The sequence below is a fragment of the Meriones unguiculatus genome, chromosome 19 (assembly GCF_030254825.1).
Source record: "Meriones unguiculatus strain TT.TT164.6M chromosome 19, Bangor_MerUng_6.1, whole genome shotgun sequence".
In the NCBI taxonomy this organism is placed as follows: Eukaryota; Metazoa; Chordata; class Mammalia; order Rodentia; family Muridae; genus Meriones; species Meriones unguiculatus.
Window position 1 is genome coordinate 39,081,122 of NC_083366.1, and position 20,656 is coordinate 39,101,777.

Here is a 20,656-nt window from a genome sequence, read left to right on the forward strand (position 1 = left end):
ACTTGGACATCAACAGCAGAGAATGAGGAGGGGCACTGATCCCGCTGCTGGATGGTAACACAAGAGACTCTTTCTGAGGGCAACTCCAGAGGCCAGAACTGAAAGTTCCTGGCTGTGGCTTCCACTGATAGTGGCAAACCAAGAGGCCATAATTACACATAATTACACACATACTCAAACATACACACACTTGATGATGTAGTAATATAGACTCCAGCAGTAGGTTCCAACAAGCTTCTTCTTTCCAGCTTCTCTTACTTTCCACATACACATATACATACATACATACATACATTCACACACATTCACATATTGGGTGGATGTAACTGGATTCCAACCTCACCAGCTCCTGTACGTATACACATATATACATATTTGATGGATGGAGCAAACCTCAAAGAGCGAGCTCCAAACTACACTTTTATTCTTTTTCCAACAGTTTATATTTCCCAGCAAAATCCTTCAAGCAGTACAAAGATCCCACAATGTGATTACATTCTATCTTTCTTGAAGTGAATGGTTACAATGAGCATACATGAGAAAACCATGTTCCCCAATATCTTCACATAATCAAATGTTTTAAGTATTATGGATGAAAAACAAATATGAAGAACAAGTTGTTCCCAAGAACCCATATACATCTGTACCCAATCAACTTGTTTATATATTAACAGGGTGTGAAAAAACAAGGTAATTTCTCAGCCAGCTTTTCTTTACTAAGAGTCTGCAATTTCTCGTTGCAAAGAAAGAATCAATTATGTGAAGAAAGTAATCTTATAAAAACCTTAAAAGAATCACAAACCTAAACTTTCATATATATATATATATATATATATATATATATATATATATAAACATTCGGCCATTTCTACTCTAAACCTTTGAGGTATCCATCTACTCATTATTGATTTTTACTAAATCACATTAGGACACTGAGGGAAAAAACAAGGTTGGGTAAATTAATTGTGGTCTCAATCACCACCTCATTGTGAGAGTTTCCCAGCAGCCAGTGCTACTCAGGTGTGTTGTCTTTGTTCACCAACCTCAAAAAGTCCTTGGCTTTACTATTTTTCTTAACTTCAAATTGTTCTCTAAAGTTCTCAACATCAGACCCACTAGCAAAAATATCTTTACCTAATTTTCCTAAACAACCTATTTTTTCTTCATCAAAGCCACTATAGTAAAAACATTTTTACCTAACCTTGCTAAACAACCTGTGTTTTTTTGTTTGTTTGTTTTGTTTTGTTTTGTTTTCAAATTCTTTCTAGGGGTACTTTTAGATGCCTCTATTTCATGATCTGATTCAGAATTTATAAATTCATTATCAATTTCTGTATCGAGCAAAGCTTGAGTATTGACTGGTCCATGATTGTGGCCCTGTCCTTAAATTGATACAGAATTATTTTCTTTTGTGCAGAATAGGCTCTTAGCACTGTTGGAGGGGATGGCGGAGGTTGAGATGACCTCAGCAGCAAACACATAACCATCACTATTGCCTTTACCTCTTGTAACCATTTAAGTATCTGATTATTTATGTCATCCATTTCTTCTGATTGAGTTTGTAATGCCTTTAAAGCCTGGGATATAAGTGACTAGAGAGGCCATACACGTATGGAAATGCCTTCTTTTCTGAGCCCATTTAAAGGTATTCTAAACCTAGTTCCATGTTTTATAATTAAGGACTGAGCTTCCGCTTGATTAAAACCAGCTGCAATAGTTATGTATTTGCACAACTTTTGACATCAACAGTAAAGAAACTGGGAAATTCCTCATCCGTTGAAAATCAATACCTACAACTGCTCAAAGCCTTACTTAAGGGAGGTAGAGTACGATTTAAAAAACAAAAACAAAAACAAAAACACAAAGCTTTCACATTTGTTTAAAGATGTTAAAAAAACATTGCTATTGGCTTCACCAGGAAGAAAGAGCAGTCCTTAATTATAAAATATGGTACAAAATTTTTAAAGTTTTTAATATGGGGAATTCTTCTTCTGTTAAATATCAGTAAATAAGTTTACTTATATATTCATTCATTCAGTTTGGTTTTTCGAGACAGGGTTTCTCTTGTAGCCTTGGCTGTCCTGAAGCTGCTTTGTGGACCAGGCTGGCCTTGAACTCACAGAAATCCACCTGCCTCTGCCTCCTTGAGTACTGGGTTTACAAGCAAGAGCCACCATGCCCAGCAGGACATGGAGTTATTAAAAGCCCTGAAAAAAGGATCAGATGTTAAAGTAAAAAATTCTACATTTAAAGAATTACTGGGTGTCTTTCTCTCTGGAAGCATTCTTATTTTTTTTTTTTTTTTTTAGGAGGAGGAAGAAAAATAAAGTAGTAACAGGCCAGTAACAAGGCTCATGGGCTCAGGTTTAGCCTAAAATTAGGAGTTGATGGCAACTTTTAAATCCTCAGTAATCTACAGACTCTTAAGATACCTTAACTAAGAATCCTGACTCCTAGGAAGTGCTTGGAGTATCCAAACACAGTTTAATTTCCATTGGTTTCTTGTGGAATTTGCCTTGAGAATGTAGAGACTTCTGTTTCTTCAGAGAATGCTAACACGGCTTCTACAGGGATGCACCTGTCCCTTCACAGCCCCATGGAACCTCATAAAAGCTTCCAGTAGAATCAACTGTTCCTGTGTGGGACTTGCTGATCCCTTACATGAGCCTCTGGGGTTTTCTGTGCTATGTCTCCTGTTCTAAGTCTGTCCTCTTCTTCCTCTCTCCCACGGAAACCCTAGAGTTCCTGGAGGTAAGCATGCTTTGCACCATGCTTCTGAGACTTGAGACATTCCCCCTGACTGAATGCCTCTTTGCTTCTTTCTCCTCACGTCCTGCACGTTTTACCAAACGATGACTCACCCAGATTCCTGATGGAACCCAGAAAACATAATGGTAGCATATTAGTGAGTTTTCCTGGTGCTGTGACAAAATGCCAAACGAAGGCGGCTTAAGGAAGGAAGGGTTAAATTTAGCTTCTGGTTTGAGGGGATACCGTCCATAAGAGCAGGGATGGCATGGTAACCATCCCGACAAGGAAAGAGCTATCCTACCCACAATCACTCCAAACCTCCCTTGAGATATCTGGCTACTGAAACTATGTGGAGCTCTACCCCAATTTCAATTGCCCTCCCCCCCCACACACCGGGAATCTCATGCTGAGGGAAGGAAAAGGTTGGAGATGGAACTTGTTCCCTCAGAAGAGTTTTCAATTTACCACGCTACCTTGCAGGACAAATCAAAGATGGGTCGGTGAAGGAAAGGACACACGTTGATCAGGACTGCATACTTACACATGAGAGGACTTGATGTCAAGGAGTCAGCCAATTCTAATTTAAGTCACGTAGGCTCCATCGGCACTAGCCAATCCCAATCGAGGTCACATAGGTGAGGGGTCTGGAGTCCACAGCATACCATCCCAGAGCGCTCTGCTCTATTCTGATTGGGCCTGGTTGACATTTGAATATGCTGGGGCAGATTTAGCATCTATCTGTTGGACTAATGTGACGCCATGACAGGCTTCTTTTCTCCGTTTTGTCTGACTAGGCCTGGATATCTGTTTCTCGGAGTTCGAACAAAGAATTCCTGGAAAAGCCAAAACCTGGGGACAACCAATCAACTTACAGGTCAAGTTGACCAAAAGCTATGTTTAGGAATACATGGCCTTGCTGTTCCCAAAGTAAAGTGCCACCCACCCTAAGCAATCAAGTTAAAGGTCGACGCATGAGTGAAAGCCAAACACAATGAGTCAACAAAGCCCCCAGTAACTAGGTAAAATCCCCAAGCATAAGGATGCCAATCCTGCATCCCCTCTTACCCTTATGTCATTCCTGACATAAGAGTTACCATGCAAAGCCCCTAAATGTCTAAAAAAAAGAGCCTATGAACTCACTTCCCGGTAGCGATTTGGCCTTAGTGGTGACCCCAGCATGCTGGTAACTTCTGCAGAATAAACGCTTTTTGTTCTGGCATGCTACCTGAGTCAGGGGTCTTTCTCCAGCAATTCTCAGACCCTAACACACATAACCCTTCCCCTTCTGTTTAAAGCTTGACTCAGTACCCTAAGGACAAATTTAAAGGTCACCAGACCTCCTTATTTGTTCCTCCTCCTAATGTGACACATTGCACAAATCTCCTTTCTATACTATTCTCTGTCGCTCCTCTCCTTAGCCATTATGTTGCAAATGGGTAGCCACACCCTGCTTGCTGTGGCCCAGGCCTTAACTGTAAAGATTCCAACACTAAACACGGTGTTAGGGAAACAAAGCAGCTGTCACACGGCATCCATGCCAGAGGCCAGAAAGATGCATGCTCGTATTCACCTTTATTCCTTGTTTTCATTTTTATTCAGTCTAGGGCCCAGACCAAGCTTGGGTTGGTACAGCTCGCCCAGTTCCAGCTGTGACGTCCCTCCGCAGTCAAATGCTAGAATCACAGACACATACAGAAGCGGATCTCCTAGGTGATTCCAAACGCTGTCCTTCTGAACTTAAACAGGAACCACGAGAATGACATAAATAAAGAGATGATAAAAAATAGACAGATAGATGGTGACTATTTTAATCTAAAGGCATGCTGCAATATAAGAATTACTTAGTAATGATATGATTTTTTCACATCATATGCAAAAGTTCATAAGTTCAATGTATAGTGAATTTTATAATAACAGGGTGAGTCACAGCCAGAAAGCTCTGTGTCTTACGTATGTGAAGATTTTACACATGGCAAAATGGCTTCTTTGATGCCTTCACAAACATTTTGTAATGGTGTCACATTTGAGAATCATAGAAATTAAAAAAAAAAAAAGTTAGAGGCTTGAATTTAATTTTGCTTTATTTAAAATTTGCAGCCCAAAACAAATGGATTTCATAATTGCATTTTAATACACACATATCATTGCTCCTATATGCTGCCCCTCTTCATATATGCTCTTCTCCTTTCTCTGAGAGTGTCTTAATCTGTGTTCTGTTTTTGTGGAGAACTGTGACAATGTCACATAACTGTGACACTGTTATGTTGGGCAGACAATTCATCTGGTCTGCCTTTAAGGTCCTGATGACATACTATGTCAGTTCCTGCCTCCTGTGACTCATCTGGGCCAGGTACCTAGTAGCCTATCTGCCACTCCCTCTTTCTCTCTTACTCTCTCCCCTCTCTCTGTCTGGAAAGTCCCCTCCCCCTACCATCTCTCTCTCTCTTCCTCCCTTCCCCTCCCTCTCTCTGTCCACCTCCATTCAAAAAATATCTTTCGTATCAGATCTGTCTCATGCGTGGCACATTTTTTAAATATATCCTAGCAGATAGCACAACCAAAACAAATACTCCCCCACCCCCCCAAAAAAAGGATTTCCTTGGAGGCTTGCTTAAAATTTCAGAGGGTGAGTCCATGACCATCATGGTGGGATCACAGCAGCAGGCAGGTAAGCATGGCCCTGGAGGGGTAGCTGAGATCTCACTCATATCTAATACACAAGGAGGGGAGAAAAGAGGGACAGACAGTGTGGGGAGAAGGTGAGAGAAAGAGAGAGAGAGAGAACAGGACCGGCTTAGACTAGCCCGTGCCCAGTGACTCACTCACTCCAACAAGACCATACTTCCTAATCCTTCCAAAACAATTTCACCAAATAGGGGACCAAACACTCAAATATATGGGAGCCATTCTCATTTGAAACAACACAGAGAGGACATTTAATTATCACATATCAGTTTTAGACCAGAACATGATTTATATAGGTAAAATAATGTAACCCAACATTTTTTTTAACTAAAAATGTTGACATAGAATGTGGTCAGGATACAGGGAAGGAAGAGAAACTGTAAGAAATTTTTATTCATTGTAAATTAGTGTACAATGAATGATTAAATAAATCAATAATAATGGAACTGGACATGGTGGTACAAACCTATAATCCCAGCACTGAGGAGACTGAGGCAATCGTGATTGGCAGCCCTGCTAGCCTCAGACACCAAACAATATGCCCTAGAGAGATGGGTCAAAGATTAGGAACATATAAGGTTCTTACAGAGGACCCAATTTCAGTTACCAGAGCCAGAGAGGATCAGTGTCCGTTTTTTCCATTCTCAAGCTCTTGAACACACACACATGTACACACAGAGAGAAAATAAATCTTTAAAAGTGGTGTATTACTTACTCTTCTTCTGCTGTGACAATAACACCAAGATCAACTCAACTTACAGAAGAAAGTTTATTTTGGCTTACAGTTCCAGAGGGTTAGAGTCCACAATGGCAGCGACCAGGCATGGCCCTGGGAGTTCATACACCAACCACAAGAATGAACCTATAAGTGGGGCTAGGCCTTAGGCTCTCAAACCTGAACCCCAGGGACAACTTTCCCAGCAAGGTGTCACCTGCTAAACCTCTCCAAAAAGCATTGGCGACAGGGACAGGGATGAACATGTTCAAATACCCGTGACAATGGGGGACGCCTCTCTTTCAGTCCACTACAAGTAGCACCCCTGTGTGTATGTGTGTGTGTGTGTGTGTGTGTGTGTCTACATTTCACATCATTTCTAACATTCATGTTCCTCATTTCAATATTTATTGACTGTGTCCCTAGAGTCACATTCACAAGTGAGCAGCGAACCCACTCCATCCTCCTCCTCCTGCAGCTGACAGTCTGAGGATAAGGTGGCTGCTGCCGTAGATAATTAGGTGCATCTTAATTTCCTCAGAGTGGCTGAGGGAAATAAGCAGGAGCAAGGGAAAACCTCCTTTGGGCCCCTAGGTGGAGATGCAGGTAAGTTTTGAGGCAGGCTGTGGAGAGGAAAGAGAATTAGAAAGCAGAAAGCAGGCGGCGTGATGAGCAGGCTCTACTTTGTGAACTTGGTCACGTGGACAATCTTAGAGCTTCCGCCCCACTCACAGGGACTTATATTTCCATTTCTTTCTATCCATATTTGTCAATTGCAGCAAGAAGCCCAAGGCAGTCTACTTGTGAAGAAAAGACATTGGGTTAGCTTACAGTATTGGACACCGAAAGTCTAAAGATAATGAAGGCCCCATGACAAATGGCCGATTACCCCTGAAGAGATCGCTTCTTCAAACAGGACAGGCTACAGTGGATGGTGGCTCACTCTTCTAGAATGTGCTTTCCACAACTACATTGATCACTTCCAAGACCATGGTCCACAGTGACCTAAGAGCTTCCCCAAAGGTCTGAACTGTTGCCCATATAGGCATACTGGGGAGGAAATTTCCAACACAGTGACATCTGTAGCCCAATCAAATGAAACCCAAACTACAGTACCATCCATTAGGCACTCTCCACCCAGCAATCCACCCATTCATGCAGGAATTCATCCATCCTATCCATTCATCCATCCGTCCGTTCCAAACCATGCATACCATCCTTCCACCTATCTTTCTTCTAACTTGTCCACTGTTCTGGATGACCATCTCCCTAACCTCTCATACTCACTGAGGCCTTCTGTACAGCCCAGCTGGCCCGTTCCGATCCCCAGGCTCCAATTCCTTTTCAGTAGCCTCAACCGTGGCTGGAGGGAGTGAGAGGTTTCATGTTTATAGACTGTAGATTGCTTGCTCGGGTCTCTCCAAAGGCAGGAGGAGGGGCCTACAGCAGCTCACACAGAGACACTTTATCCATAGTAGTAGACCTTCGTCTCCTTTTCTCATGTGGATTTTTCCCGTTTCTTCTTCAATACCTACTCTCCAAGCCTTAGTCTCCATCATGAGTGGAGTTATAGGATCACTCAGTCATGAGATAGGTGAAGGGACCCCAGACCCTACGTTTGAAAAATATTTGGGGCTAGAGGGCTGGCTCCAGTTAAGAGCAGTTGCTGCTCTCACAGAAGACCCTGCTTCAGTTCCCAGAAGACACAGAGCGGCTCACACTATGTTTAACTCCAGTTTGGGAGGGTCTGACTTCCCCTGGAGGCTTTCCCAGGCACTACCTACCCTTGGTTCACCTGCAGGAACTCTCAAGCACATTAGGTAAAGATATACATCCCTTTTAAAACTGTGTGTGCGTGTGTCCACATGGGAGTGTGTACACACTTGGCAGCTAGAATCATCATCTGGAGTCACGGGAGTGTGTTCGTTGTCCGATGTGAACGATGGAAACAGAAGTTGGGTAAGAGCAGTATCTGCCCTAAACTACTGAGTCTTCTCTCCAGCACCCAGGTAACAGGAGCCCTCTTTTTGGTTCATTCTTTACAATAATTTTGTCTTTGAATGCAGATGCAATGGCTGCAGCCAAAACAATCTATTCTGGACAAGACCTAGAGGTCCAGATGGAAAGAGCTTGAACCCAGATCATGAAAAAATGAAAAAGCTCTGTGCTGTATTTTAGGAGCTTTCCAGTAATTCAGGCCAGAAGTTCCAAGTCTGAAGAAGGCACAGCTCTCCCCTCAAAGTCTTGAAGTAGAAAGGCCAGCGGCTCCTCACTGTCCTCAAGAGTGGCATCCAGCTGTGAAAGAGAAAGCTGTGACTCTCCTGTTTCTGCACCCTCTTCCTGGCCTTCTGGTAACCTGCCTGCATGCAGCAGTTGAACCTGACCTTACCTGGGGTTTTCTACAATTATTTTTCTCGGTAAGAACAGAGAAACCCTGTCTCAAAAAAACAAAAACAACAACAACAAAGTGTCATTTATTGCTGGGTGGTGATGACACATGCCCTTAAGCCCAGAAGGAATTTAATCTCAGATCTCAGGAGAAAAAGGCAGGCACATCTCTGTGAGTTCAAGGCCAGCCTGGGTCTACAGAGCTAGTTCCAGGACAGCCAGGAGAAACCCAGTCTTGAAACACACACACACACACACACACACACACACACACACACACATCCCCATTTGCCTACCACACAACACATGTTAAATGCTATCCGATGCGTGAAGGTAGACATGGGGCCAAAGCAGTACAGTCAGAGGAGTCAGAGAATGTGTCTGGATTTTTTTCAGTTCTCGCAGAATAATTCTGTCAGGGGTTCCAAACCACATAAGTCCCTTGCTGGATCTTAATTCCTCTATCCGGAGCCTCACAGGGACCAAAGTCAGCCTACCTCAGCTCCACAAGCTTCGAGGAAATGATGAGACACGGATTAATACACTCAAGAACAACTCCTGCCTGTGCGCTAGTCCTCACAGATGCAGAAAGAGGCACGCTCTAGTGGAACAAGTCTTTCTGCCGCTGAGAAATCCAAGGGCTCAGAACTGCTGACCTCTAAGGGCAGAGTAGGAGCATGCTAGCTCTGGCCTTCATGCCAATGGGTTTCATAGAAACAACCTCCTGATCTAACCGGGAACCCTGAGCTGCTCCGTTTCCTTTGTGTTCCATTTTTCTGCCCCTTTTCTCTCTCATGCCCTTGTTTTCCTGTCTGCTTTCCCTCCTCTTTTATTGCCGTCCTCCGACTCACTGTCTGCTGTGTCTTGGAGTCTGTCCTTTCAGAGCTAAGCCACAGTGTCCTGCACATTGCGCCGTAGCACTAGAACATCTCCCTCTGGAGTCACAGGTTCAGCTCAGTCCTTAGGTAACTCAGCTAGAGTGTCTCCCATACTGCAACACACGAGGTAGGTGTCGAAAAGTGTTACCTACTGTGACACCCCTGGGCCTGCACCTCGCTGGGCCTGCCTTCTTGCCCGTTGGGCCTGAGCCTCACCGGGCCTGTGATTCAGCTGCAAGCCAACCAAGCACGGCTTTTGCGGGTGGCCAGGGTGGCCAAGCATGACAGCAGAGATTGGCCTGCCTTGCCCAACTGCAGGTCTTCTCTCCGTCTAGCCCCCTCTCTCCTAACCCGTAGGGTCATCACTAAAGCCAGGAGTTAGCTGTCTTGTGGGCCTAGATAATGGGATTAAGGAGGGTTGTCAGAAGGGGTTGCCTTTGCGCCCCGGGTTCAGTGTTCACCCCCAGAAGAGACCCTGTAAGCCTACCTTACTTCCCTATAGTCCATCACTACCTCATCCGCTCCGATAACATGAGATTGCCAGAGGCACAACGAGAAGAGACAGGTTCTTTTCCTGATTTGGGCAAAACTACAAATAAATGCATTTCCCTTAACTAATTTCTCTTTCCTAATCTCTTTTGGAATACAGCAAAGCTAAGTCAGTGGGGGCGGACCTAAACGCCACATAAAAGTTCTGGCGAGAACCAGAATGTGCCAGGGCTGGGGGAGGCAGCAGCAGGGAACTGAGGGGAAAGGCCGCTCAGACTGGCCACTCCTGGCACTTGGTCTCTCACCTCTCCATTTCTGGTCTGGGGCACAGGGCTCTGTGACTTCTGTACTGACAGCACAAGAATGGCGACAAAATTAGTTTTCCCTTTCCTCTCCTACTGGTCTAGACCTGTACACAAACTCACACGCACACACACACACACACACACACACACACGGAGAGAGACTGAGAGAGAGAGGGAGAGAGGGAGAGAGGAGAGAGAGAGGGAGGATTCCCAGAGTCAGGGTTTCTGATATAATCACGTTCACCATTTAAACTCACTGGTTTCCATTTGTTCAAAACTGCAAAGACACACAATTATTAGCAAGCTTAGCCAAGATCTTCATCGCTAGTATACTCTATCCTCTGTATTCTCAGCCTAGTGTCTTCATCACAGTTTAAAATAATCATTGCCGCCATCATTACTAGAGTGTCAGTGCCAGGATCCCAAGGTGAAGGAAAGCCTCCCTGTAAAGTATACTTGAATTCTGCATATAGGAATCCGCAGAAGATAAATATGTATGTGTGTATGTGTTTTGTTTTCTTTTGTGTTTCCAGATAGGGTTTCTCTGTGCAGCCTTGGATGTCCTGGACTTTGTAGACCAGGCTGGGTCTCAAACTAAAAAGCGATCTGCCTACCTTGTCTGCCTCCCGGAGTGTTGGGATTAAAGCATGAGCCATCACGCGCGGCTAAGCTTCAAATTTTAAATATTTAAAGTGACAATGAAGTCGAAGCACTAAAATATTAACAAATGTAATCACAAAACTTTTCAAAGTTCTCTTTTGAATTACTAAATAAAGGTAAATAAATAAATAGAGTAGCATTCCTATGAAGAGATATACAAAAATTTCAGGAGCAACGACCAATCAATACACATTTGCCTATTTCCTGTCTCTCTAGCAAACGCCTAAAAATTTTTGCTACTCAAGAACGAAAACATGCTGTCCTAACTATTAGCTACTTGATGCCTAAGTTTCTGCATGTTTAAAATACATAGAAAAATGTACACAGATGACCTGAGGTGTTTAAGTTTCAACATACTCAGGCTGGTCATTTAACATCTCTCAGGAATGAGGGCTTGTCAGGCAGAATGGTGCCTGCATTCTAACAGTTATGCCAGCAGTGAGGGTCAGTAAGAACTGCCTTCAGCTAGAGTTCTTGTTTGGGACGCTTCCTGAAAAATATGTAATCACACATACCGTTTTTAAAGGTGGGCAAAACGCAAAAAGGCAAATAAAACACCAGTAGCAAGATGAACCTATCATTTTCATTGCAGGAACTTCATGGTGAGGTCTGTCTACAGGACAAACGCGCCTACTTTGCTCTATGTAGGTCAGATATGCAAATTGGCACATAAAAAAAAATAAATCAAACCACCAGCATGGTCTGTACACACACAAGAAACCAAAACTACCTTAAGCTTGTGGGGGGCTTCAACTCAGCGTTGTTTTAATTCTGGAGAGCATTCAGGCATTTCACAGAAATCAAGCATGCAGCAAACAAGAAACAACATTCCCAATAACTACACCGCTAAAAAAAGACGTGGCTTGAAACTTCCCTTAAAATTTTTACTTAGAGCATTCCTGACTGAAATGGCGATGAAAACTAAGTTACCAACGGGTGACTGAGCCACGCCGCCAACGACCTAGCCTTAAATGTGGAGACGCTATACTACCTTTAACGCTTAAAACCCACCTAACGTTAAATAAACACAAGAAAACGCCTATTTAGAGGTGTCACGCCAACTACTGCATCAGCAAACCTTTAAAACAAAAGGGCTGCCAGCAAGGATCTTCAGGGCCTGTGTGCTTCCAATGGATAAAAGTGAATTTTTAAGAAAATCATAGGAAACCCAAGTCACTACAAAGAATGAAATTTTGGACAGCTTCGAACACGGCGTGTTTGGCCCTGGGAAAGATGCCGGCGCTGGGGTATAGCTGCTGCATCAATGTGCTGTGGCCATCCTTGTGCGCCCTTGGTCATTGCCTTATCCGACCTTTCCCAGTCAGGCGCGGAATTGGCGGGCTCAAGAATTGTGAAAAAAAGAAAAAGAAACTTGAAGAGGGAAGGGTGGAGGAGGAGGGTCTCTGCAATGGCGACGAATACAGCGGGATCTGCAAACGTCACCTGCTTGACTGTCCAATCAAGGTGAGGCTTGTACAAAACCATGGAACCATTGGCTCAGGGGACACGCTGAAGCTCAGCCAATAAGTTTAATCTCTTTCGCGCCTTGCGCAGCTCAGGGTGTGGAAGCCTGCCTTCACCATTAAGTGAGAAGGATCACATTCCAAAACGTACAATGCTTTTACACCCGGGGGGAAAAAAAAATAGTACTCGCGCGCGCAAGGGACAAAACTAGCCTGTTCTTGGTGGGCCTTGTTCCAGTAACCGCCAGCTCACTACAAAGGGATTACGCGGTCTGCCCTCAGTGCAGAGTGAACCTAGGCAGGGTTTTTCAAGGGGGTAACCCACTAAAATGTTAGCTCAGTGTGTACAGCTGCATTCACGGAGCTCTCTGGGTGGCTCTGAAAAGAGCCTTTGGGGCTTTGTTACTGGCAGAAGCGCATCTACTTCTTTTTGGAGACAGCCTTCTTCGCCTTGGCAGCCTTAGGCTTGGCCGTCTTCGGCTTGGAAACCTTAGGCTTGGCCGCCTTTGGCTTCACTGCCTTGGGCTTCGCGGGGCTCTTAGCTGCCTTCTTTGGCTTGGCTGCAGCCTTGGCCTTCTTAGGGCTCTTGGCCACTTTCTTCACTCCAGCCGCCGCAGGCTTCTTTGCTTTCTTCGGGGTCTTCTTCACAGTCTTCTTCGCACCGGCAGCCTTCTTAGGTTTTTTCGGGGTGGCACCCGCGGGCTTCTTGGCCTTGGCAGCGCCCGCCTTCTTGGCTTTGGGCTTGGCCTCGCCGGAAGCCGCCTTCTTGTTGAGCTTGAAGGAGCCGGAGGCGCCGGTGCCCTTGGTCTGCACCAGGGTGCCCTTGCTCACCAGGCTCTTGAGCCCGAGCTTGATGCGGCTGTTGTTCTTCTCCACGTCGTAACCGGCGGCCGCCAGCGCCTTCTTGAGCGCGGCCAGGGACACGCCGCTGCGCTCCTTGGAGGCGGCCACGGCCTTGGTGATGAGCTCGGACACCGGGGGGCCGGACGCCTTGCGCTTCCCGGCGGCGGCCTTTTTCGCTGTCTTCTTTTTGGCGGGAGACTTCTCCACCGGTGCAGGGGCAGCAGTCTCGGCAGGAGCAGTTTCAGACATGTTGAGACTAAAAGCTTCTAGGGCTAGGAAGAAACTCTAAACCGAGGAGCAAATTTTGCAGTGCTCCTTTGCTCCGATTCCGGGTTTATATAAGCCGGCGCTGGGCTGTGATTGGTGGAGCGTCCAGTCCACCGCCCTCCGGCCGTCCCGCGATTCAAGGTTTCAATCCCAAATTGTGTTTGTTAGTTCTCAAATTTTTAATTACTGCTGGAAATAATAGCATACAAATTCGCAGTTTGAAGTTCCAAAAGAGAACAGCCTTCGGTTTCACCTACTTGCGTGCGCTTTTCTGAATCACATGCAACTAACCAAAGATATTTTGTAAAAATCCCTCCAGTGTCTACTAAGAATACACCAAGCATGGGGTATCCTGATAATTACTTGCATGATTCCATGAACTTATACGACCTATGCAAGGAACATTGCTTAAAAGAATCTGTACACAGTTACCACCTTTAATGTTTTCAAGAGTAAACGTAGTAGTTTTTTTGTTTGGGCACAAACTTCGTTTGTGACTATAGCAAATAACACAGGTACAGGTTACCTGCCTGGTTGGCTATAGAATGAAATTCACTAGGTGTTTCTCTTAAAAAATCGTTCTGGCTCCTAGTGTTTCCCACTTATTGATATCTTTAATGGAGAACGCATTTTTTTTTCCATTGCGAAGGCGACTTTGAAGTAGGAAGACTATCAATCTATGTATGTGCTGGGTAGGGAGCACTCCCAGCTTGGCGTACAGAAAGGGGGGATGGACACTGTACCCCATGGAGTCTAACAATCGCTGGAGGGTTTTTCCATGTCTCCCATCCCCACCACCTAGGAGCTGGAAAGGATCATCAATACCAAGGAACATGTGGGAATCGAGCAGAGCTCTAAGCATTTAAGACAGGAGTCCGCTGCTCTAAACATGGTGTATGTTTAAGGCTCCAGTGAACAAGTCCTGGAGCTTAGAGGCTGAGGAGGGATACTGAGAATATGAGAGAGAGAGGATGTTTTAGATGAAGGTACTACCAGCCACAAAAGGATGAGAAGTAGATATGAAATTAGGAAGAATCTAGGTGTCGTATTTTGGAGTTCTAGAGATGGATTAGCTGTTAAGACCACTTGCTGCTCTTAGAAGATCTGGGTTTGGCTCCCAGCAACCACGTAGCAGCTTGCAACTGTAGCTGCAGTTGGAGGGGATCTCAGGCCTTCTAGTCACATGGTATCAGGCATTTAAGTGGTACACACACACACACACACACACACAGGCATGTACATATATGTTAGCAAAAGCTCATACACATAAAGATTTTAAAAGTAACAGAAATATTTAAAAACAAATCACGAACCTCAGACACCAACCACCTTAACTCTAGGTCAAAATAAATGCGATATGGCTCTGATTGACAGGCCTTCATCATTTCCTAGGCATACTTGGAAGACAAAATACTAAAAATAGTTTATTTTAGAATAATTATAAAACTTCCATAAAATTATCCAGGGAAAGCCTACAGCTCTCCAATGAGATGTCCACTGAGATTTTCAAACATTGAGCAAACAACAGGCATGCTCTTAAGCAAATAGTCAGTAAATTTGCTGTTGACCTAACACACGGGTAGTTCTTGCATATTTAGAAGCAACCAGGTTACTATCTTAGAATACTGCTCAAGGGCCATCACAAACATAGATTCTAACATTTTGAAAAGATGGTGATAGTGCACGCCTTTAATCCAGTCACTTGGGAGACAGAGGCAGGCAGATCTTTGTGAGTTCAGGACAGCCTTGTCTATAGATCCAGGACAGCCAGAACTACTCAGAGAAACCTTGTCTTGAAAAACATACAAGAAAAAAATGTTTTTGAGAGAAATAAAAAGTAAAGGATATGTTAGAAAGAAAAAAAAATGTAAAAGTTAAAGGATGCTAAAGAGGAATTTGTATTTGTCACAGATGATCTGCATAGGAAATTGTATGACCCTCGAGCTAGTAACTTTTTTGACTTTACAGAATACTGTTAAAAGAAAATGTCAGAGTATGATGCAAGATAAAGGGAATGGGGCACAAAACAATCAGACCTATATAGCAAATTGCTAATTTAACCTTACAATAGAGCATTAAACGAGAAAAAGGTAAAAAGGGTATATTTGATTCAAAAAGGTTAGGCTGTACTTGTCCTTAAACGCGCTAATTAAAGACAGCCTTGGCATTTAAGAGGGTTCCAGTGGTTCCAAAAGGTTACTATATAGTGAAGCCTTGCCTCTACCCACCCACCAAAAAACCCTTATCCTAGGCAAGGAACATACACTACTCAGCAAGCTCCAAGAAAATTAGGGGACACTGCCATCATAGTATTTAGGATGGACATTGTACATCTGAGAGGCTAATATACGCTGGAGGATTTGGCAGTTTTACAAACCAGAAAGACACCAAGGTTCCAGAAATTACCGTAAACTACCAAAGAACATGCAGAAACTGAGCACAGCTCTATTTATGCAATGTCTGCTACTGGTGACTTCTTAAATGCTCCAATGAACAATCTCCAAAACTTTAGATGCTTTAAGAGTGATCAAGAAAAATGGTAGGGAACAATAAATGGCGTTACAAAAAACATGGAGGCATGAAACTAAGAATTTAGGTGACCAACTTAAAAAATGTTAACTCGTAAAGTCAACAGCTCTTTTTGGGGAAAATGTGGGGGCTCTGAAAAGAGCCTTTTGCAGCAATGAGCGGATGGGAAATTACGCCCTCTCCCCGCGGATGCGGCGGGCCAGCTGGATGTCCTTGGGCATGATGGTGACCCTCTTGGCGTGGATGGCGCACAGGTTGGTGTCCTCGAACAGGCCCACCAGGTAGGCCTCGCTCGCCTCCTGCAGCGCCATGACGGCCGAGCTCTGGAAGCGCAGGTCGGTCTTGAAGTCCTGCGCGATCTCGCGCACCAGGCGCTGGAACGGCAGCTTGCGGATCAGCAGCTCCGTGGACTTCTGGTAGCGCCGGATCTCGCGCAGCGCCACGGTGCCGGGCCGGTAGCGGTGCGGCTTCTTCACGCCGCCCGTGGCCGGCGCGCTCTTGCGGGCAGCCTTGGTGGCCAGCTGCTTGCGCGGGGCCTTGCCGCCGGTGGACTTGCGGGCCGTCTGCTTCGTACGTGCCATAGCTGCTTGAGCAGAGTGTAACTATTGTCCCTACTGCTAAAGGATAAGTATATATAACGCGCCTCCCTTCCGGATTGGACAGTAAACTCCTGACATCATAGTTCCAGACAGGAGATTGGTCTGCGTTTAAACCTAGTGATGAAAGGGTCGCCCCCCTCTGTTTTAAAAATGCAAGTTTCTTTTCTTTTTCTTTTTCTTTTTTTTTACGTAAAATTTACTCTAAATTCTCCTAGGAATTAACATTCCAAGAAAAATCAAAAGATCTTTGAATTGTTAATTTAAGGAAGGCAAAAATATAATGAAAAGGAAAAAAAAAAAAACCCTCAAAGGAAAGTTGACAAGAAATTATGTATTCCTGGATTGATCCGCGCTTCTCACGCTTGATCGCACCTAAGATCGGCTGCGGAGGTTCTATCACGGGAAACTTCTTTAGAAACTGCACTCCCTAGTTCCCCCTCTCTCAACGGTTGAGATTTTTGGCGCGCAATTTTTCAAAATGGGTGAACGGACAACTTCCTGGATCTACAACCCCAGAAGGCACTGAGCTGTGGCCACCACGCTACAGTAACGTTAAAAGGGACCCGGGCTGGTGTTTGGCATCCTTCTGCAAGTTACAAAGTTACAGCATGCCAGTTCCCAGGCGACGCCGGGCAGTCTGCACAGAGAAACGTACACAGCTCTAGGAGGCAGAGGCAGCCTCCGCAGTAGCTCAGCCACGGCTGCCTCTCATGATGCCCGGCCAGACAGCAGATGGCAGGCACGGTGGGTGTCATTCCGTGTGTTGCCCAGGCCCTTTCCTCCCTCCCTCCCCCCGACCAAAAAAAAAAAAAATACATTTAGGGTCAGACTGTAGGAATGCTGTTTTCTGAACAGTTTTGACCTGATCTGCCAGAGAACCTTGCCAGGATTTTCAGGGGTTGGGAGGAGGCCTACTTGAAAATAGCTCCATCCACCTCACACTGGGAGCTAGCTGCCGCGACTGGGCCGTCCCTGCCTGTAAGGTAGGCTCCGACGCGGCCTTCGCTCACAGCCTGGATCGCAGCAGTCTTTGCGGCTGGCTGACAGGTATGCCTCGGCTTCTGCAGAGGTCTGCCTGGCGTTTCTAACAAAGTCAGGTGTGCAAAGCGCTCTCCTTACGACAGGAGCTAAAAGAGCCTGAAAGATAGAAGGTTGCAGTTGACGCGGTGCAACTGAGGCCGAGGCTCTGTGTGCATTATGGGAAATGTTGAAACAGAAATCTTGGTTCTGATTCTCTAATGAAAACGGTTGAAAAATGGAAAAAAAAAATCCCTCTGCCTCTTCGTAAAGTTCAGTGCTGGGCTTCAAAATTAAACTGACAAAAGGCAGGCTTTAAAGGGAGATGGTTTATGAAATATACAGAGAAGTGCTTTGCAGAAAGCCTAGGAAAATTGAAAAATGAAGCTTATCAGATCTTCTAAGGGTCAAGAAGGAGTTATTAATGTGTGTGAAGGTAATTAGATGTAGTAATCAGGAGAGGCTAGCCTAACAGGAATCCTCCCTCCCTGACGGGCAATATTTTTTGGTGTGACAGAGCTGAGCAACTTAACAGGAAATTTTTCCTGTTTCTTCTTTAATTCTTATATCCAAGTGACATATTTAGCGTCAAATATTATGTCCATTGCATAATGTATTTTGAAATGTAGCTGGTTTGGTTGCCTTGACTATAGTTTATCCTGATCCTGTTAATATTCTTGATGAGACACAGTTATATAGCCATCTTTTCTCCCATAGTTACTGAAGCCAGAATTCCTCTTCAGCAAAGTAGTAAGTACAAACTGTAGTTTCATACCTCCAAAGCAAGCCAGAGTGGGAAATTCCTTTCTCTAAGGCTCATTGCACGCCGGTAAGACGGCTGCATGCTGGCCAAGAACCTGGACAGACTGGCCTTCCTGGAGTTTCGCCTTACTGCTGGAACGATTGGGTGAAACGGACAAGTCTCCAACACTGTACTAATTAAACAAAAAAAGGGTATTTTGCAAGAGTTCAAGTCTGAATCCTGCTGGGGGTTTTGCTTACTTGATACTGTACTAAATTGGAAGCTAGCTCTGTGCTGGGAAAGGCACATACCATTCTGACCTGCTTACAAGTTCCTATTGTTTGTGAAACTTGATTGCAGGTATGGTTTTACCGTCCTAACCCACCAACATCGGATAGTGTAAACAGTCATTAAAGTGAAAGGGTGGTGGCTCTGAAAAGAGCCTTTGGGGAACGTTTGACTAAGCAACTTATGCCCTCTCTCCGCGAATACGGCGGGCCAGCTGGATGTCCTTGGGCATGATGGTGACCCTCTTGGCGTGGATGGCGCACAGGTTGGTGTCCTCGAACAGGCCCACCAGGTAGGCCTCGCTCGCCTCCTGCAGCGCCATGACGGCCGAGCTCTGGAAGCGCAGGTCGGTCTTGAAGTCCTGCGCGATCTCGCGCACCAAGCGCTGGAACGGCAGCTTGCGGATCAGCAGCTCCGTGGACTTCTGGTAGCGCCGGATCTCGCGCAGCGCCACGGTGCCGGGCCGGTAGCGGTGCGGCTTCTTCACGCCGCCCGTGGCCGGCGCGCTCTTGCGGGCAGCCTTGGTGGCCAGCTGCTTGCGCGGGGCCTTGCCGCCGGTGGACTTGCGGGCCGTCTGCTTCGTACGTGCCATTGCTACAGTTCAGCTCCCAAACTAAACTCTGGAGGAGAACGCCTCGCGACCAACCTTTATACAGACGACCGGATCCTGATTGGTCCACATGACTGCAGGAACAATATAATTGGCTGTTGAGCCCTTTTGTTTTCTGCAGGCGGAGGACGGTTTGGGTGTTTGCAGCCAGAGTGTGCAACTTCCCTTATTGCAAAGAAGTGGAAGTTTTCCTGGGAATCAATGTAATTGTCATTAAAAGGCTTTTCCTTAGGGCTCCCTTTTCTGTTTCAGACCATAGGAAAAGACATGAATTGGGTAATAACTTCTAAAAACGGCTTTTACTGATTAGAACCTTGGACCCTGGAATTTGTCAACTTCGGTTTCCAGAAAGAGGTGAGGAAAGGGAGTGGAAATGTGTCTAATTGTGATACCACCAAATGATTTGACCTCTGTAGCTGGTTTTGGTGTTGGCAAATGGCTGTGTGGACGCGTCAGTCCCGCACATAATCCGCATCCGAGTGAGGATTACATACTGCTTAGCTGTTTTCCAGTAAATGTGCTCTTCTCCAGGGGTCCTAACATGAATTCGATAAGTGTTTAAAACACCAGTCTTTTTGTTTTGAATCAGGGTTTCTCTGTGTAGCCCTGGCTGTCCTGGAACTCGCTTTGGAGAAAAAGCTGTCCTCACAGTGAGACCAGCCTGCCTTTGCCTCTGGAGTGATGGAATTAAAGGTGTGCACCACCACACCCCTAACTCTAGAGAACACGCCACGCTTAGCCAGCCTACCCAAGCGGGGAGGGGGTGCAAGGAATTTGGCCCAATAGAGTTAATACAATGTAAACAAATGGCTGCAATGATTTGAGCAAACCGTGTGGCAGTCAACCCGCGGAACAAATCCAATGCACCACTTTTGAGTGTTCAGTTTTTCTGATGAACGGCTGAGTGGCTCTGAAAAGAGCCTTTGGGTTTCCTAGGTTTGATTTGAACGATTCATTTCCACTTGACTTTACAGAGATTTTCGATTTTGAAGTGTTTTAGTTTGTGTTCATTACTGCTCTAGTTCCAAGTCTTGAAATTCTGCTAATTTCCTCTACCTGCTTATCCTGTATACCTATTTCTTTGTTTCCTCTTTAAAGGCCTCTACCTCTTTGGTTGCATTTTCCTTTATTTCTTCAAGGAGTTTACTAATGCCCTGTTTGAAACCCTCCATGGTCTTCATAACATTGTATTTAAAGTCATCTTGTAGTTCACCTGGGTCAGGATATCCCGGGCTTGTTGTCAAAGGATAGCTAGGCCCTAATGGTGCCACGATGCGTTGGCTTTTAGCCATCTGGCTGTCCTTGATGTACGATCGTACTTGTGCCCTCGGGAGACCTGAGCCTCTACTGGCTTTATCCCACGTGGATCAAAGCTCAATATAATCGAACAAGGCGCTCTTGTGCCTGGCTGTGAACACAGAAAGGGG

General features: G+C 45.2%; 2 protein-coding genes across 2 annotated transcripts; both read right to left on the minus strand.

The window, feature by feature from the left end:
- Positions 1–12,698: 12,698 nt before the first annotated feature.
- Positions 12,699–13,474, minus strand: H1-5 (H1.5 linker histone, cluster member). Its single transcript, XM_021656086.2, has one exon. The coding sequence runs from the start codon at positions 13,424–13,426 to the stop codon at positions 12,755–12,757; it is 672 nt and encodes a 223-aa protein (XP_021511761.1). The 5' UTR covers positions 13,427–13,474; the 3' UTR covers positions 12,699–12,754.
- Positions 13,475–16,085: 2,611 nt separating this feature from the next.
- LOC110560244 (uncharacterized) lies at positions 16,086–19,218 on the minus strand. Its single transcript, XM_060372516.1, has 2 exons — positions 18,807–19,218; positions 16,086–16,575 (listed from the first exon to the last, which is right to left on the minus strand). The coding sequence occupies exons 1-2, from the start codon at positions 19,209–19,211 to the stop codon at positions 16,144–16,146; spliced, it is 837 nt and encodes a 278-aa protein (XP_060228499.1). The 5' UTR covers positions 19,212–19,218; the 3' UTR covers positions 16,086–16,143.
- Positions 19,219–20,656: the final 1,438 nt, after the last annotated feature.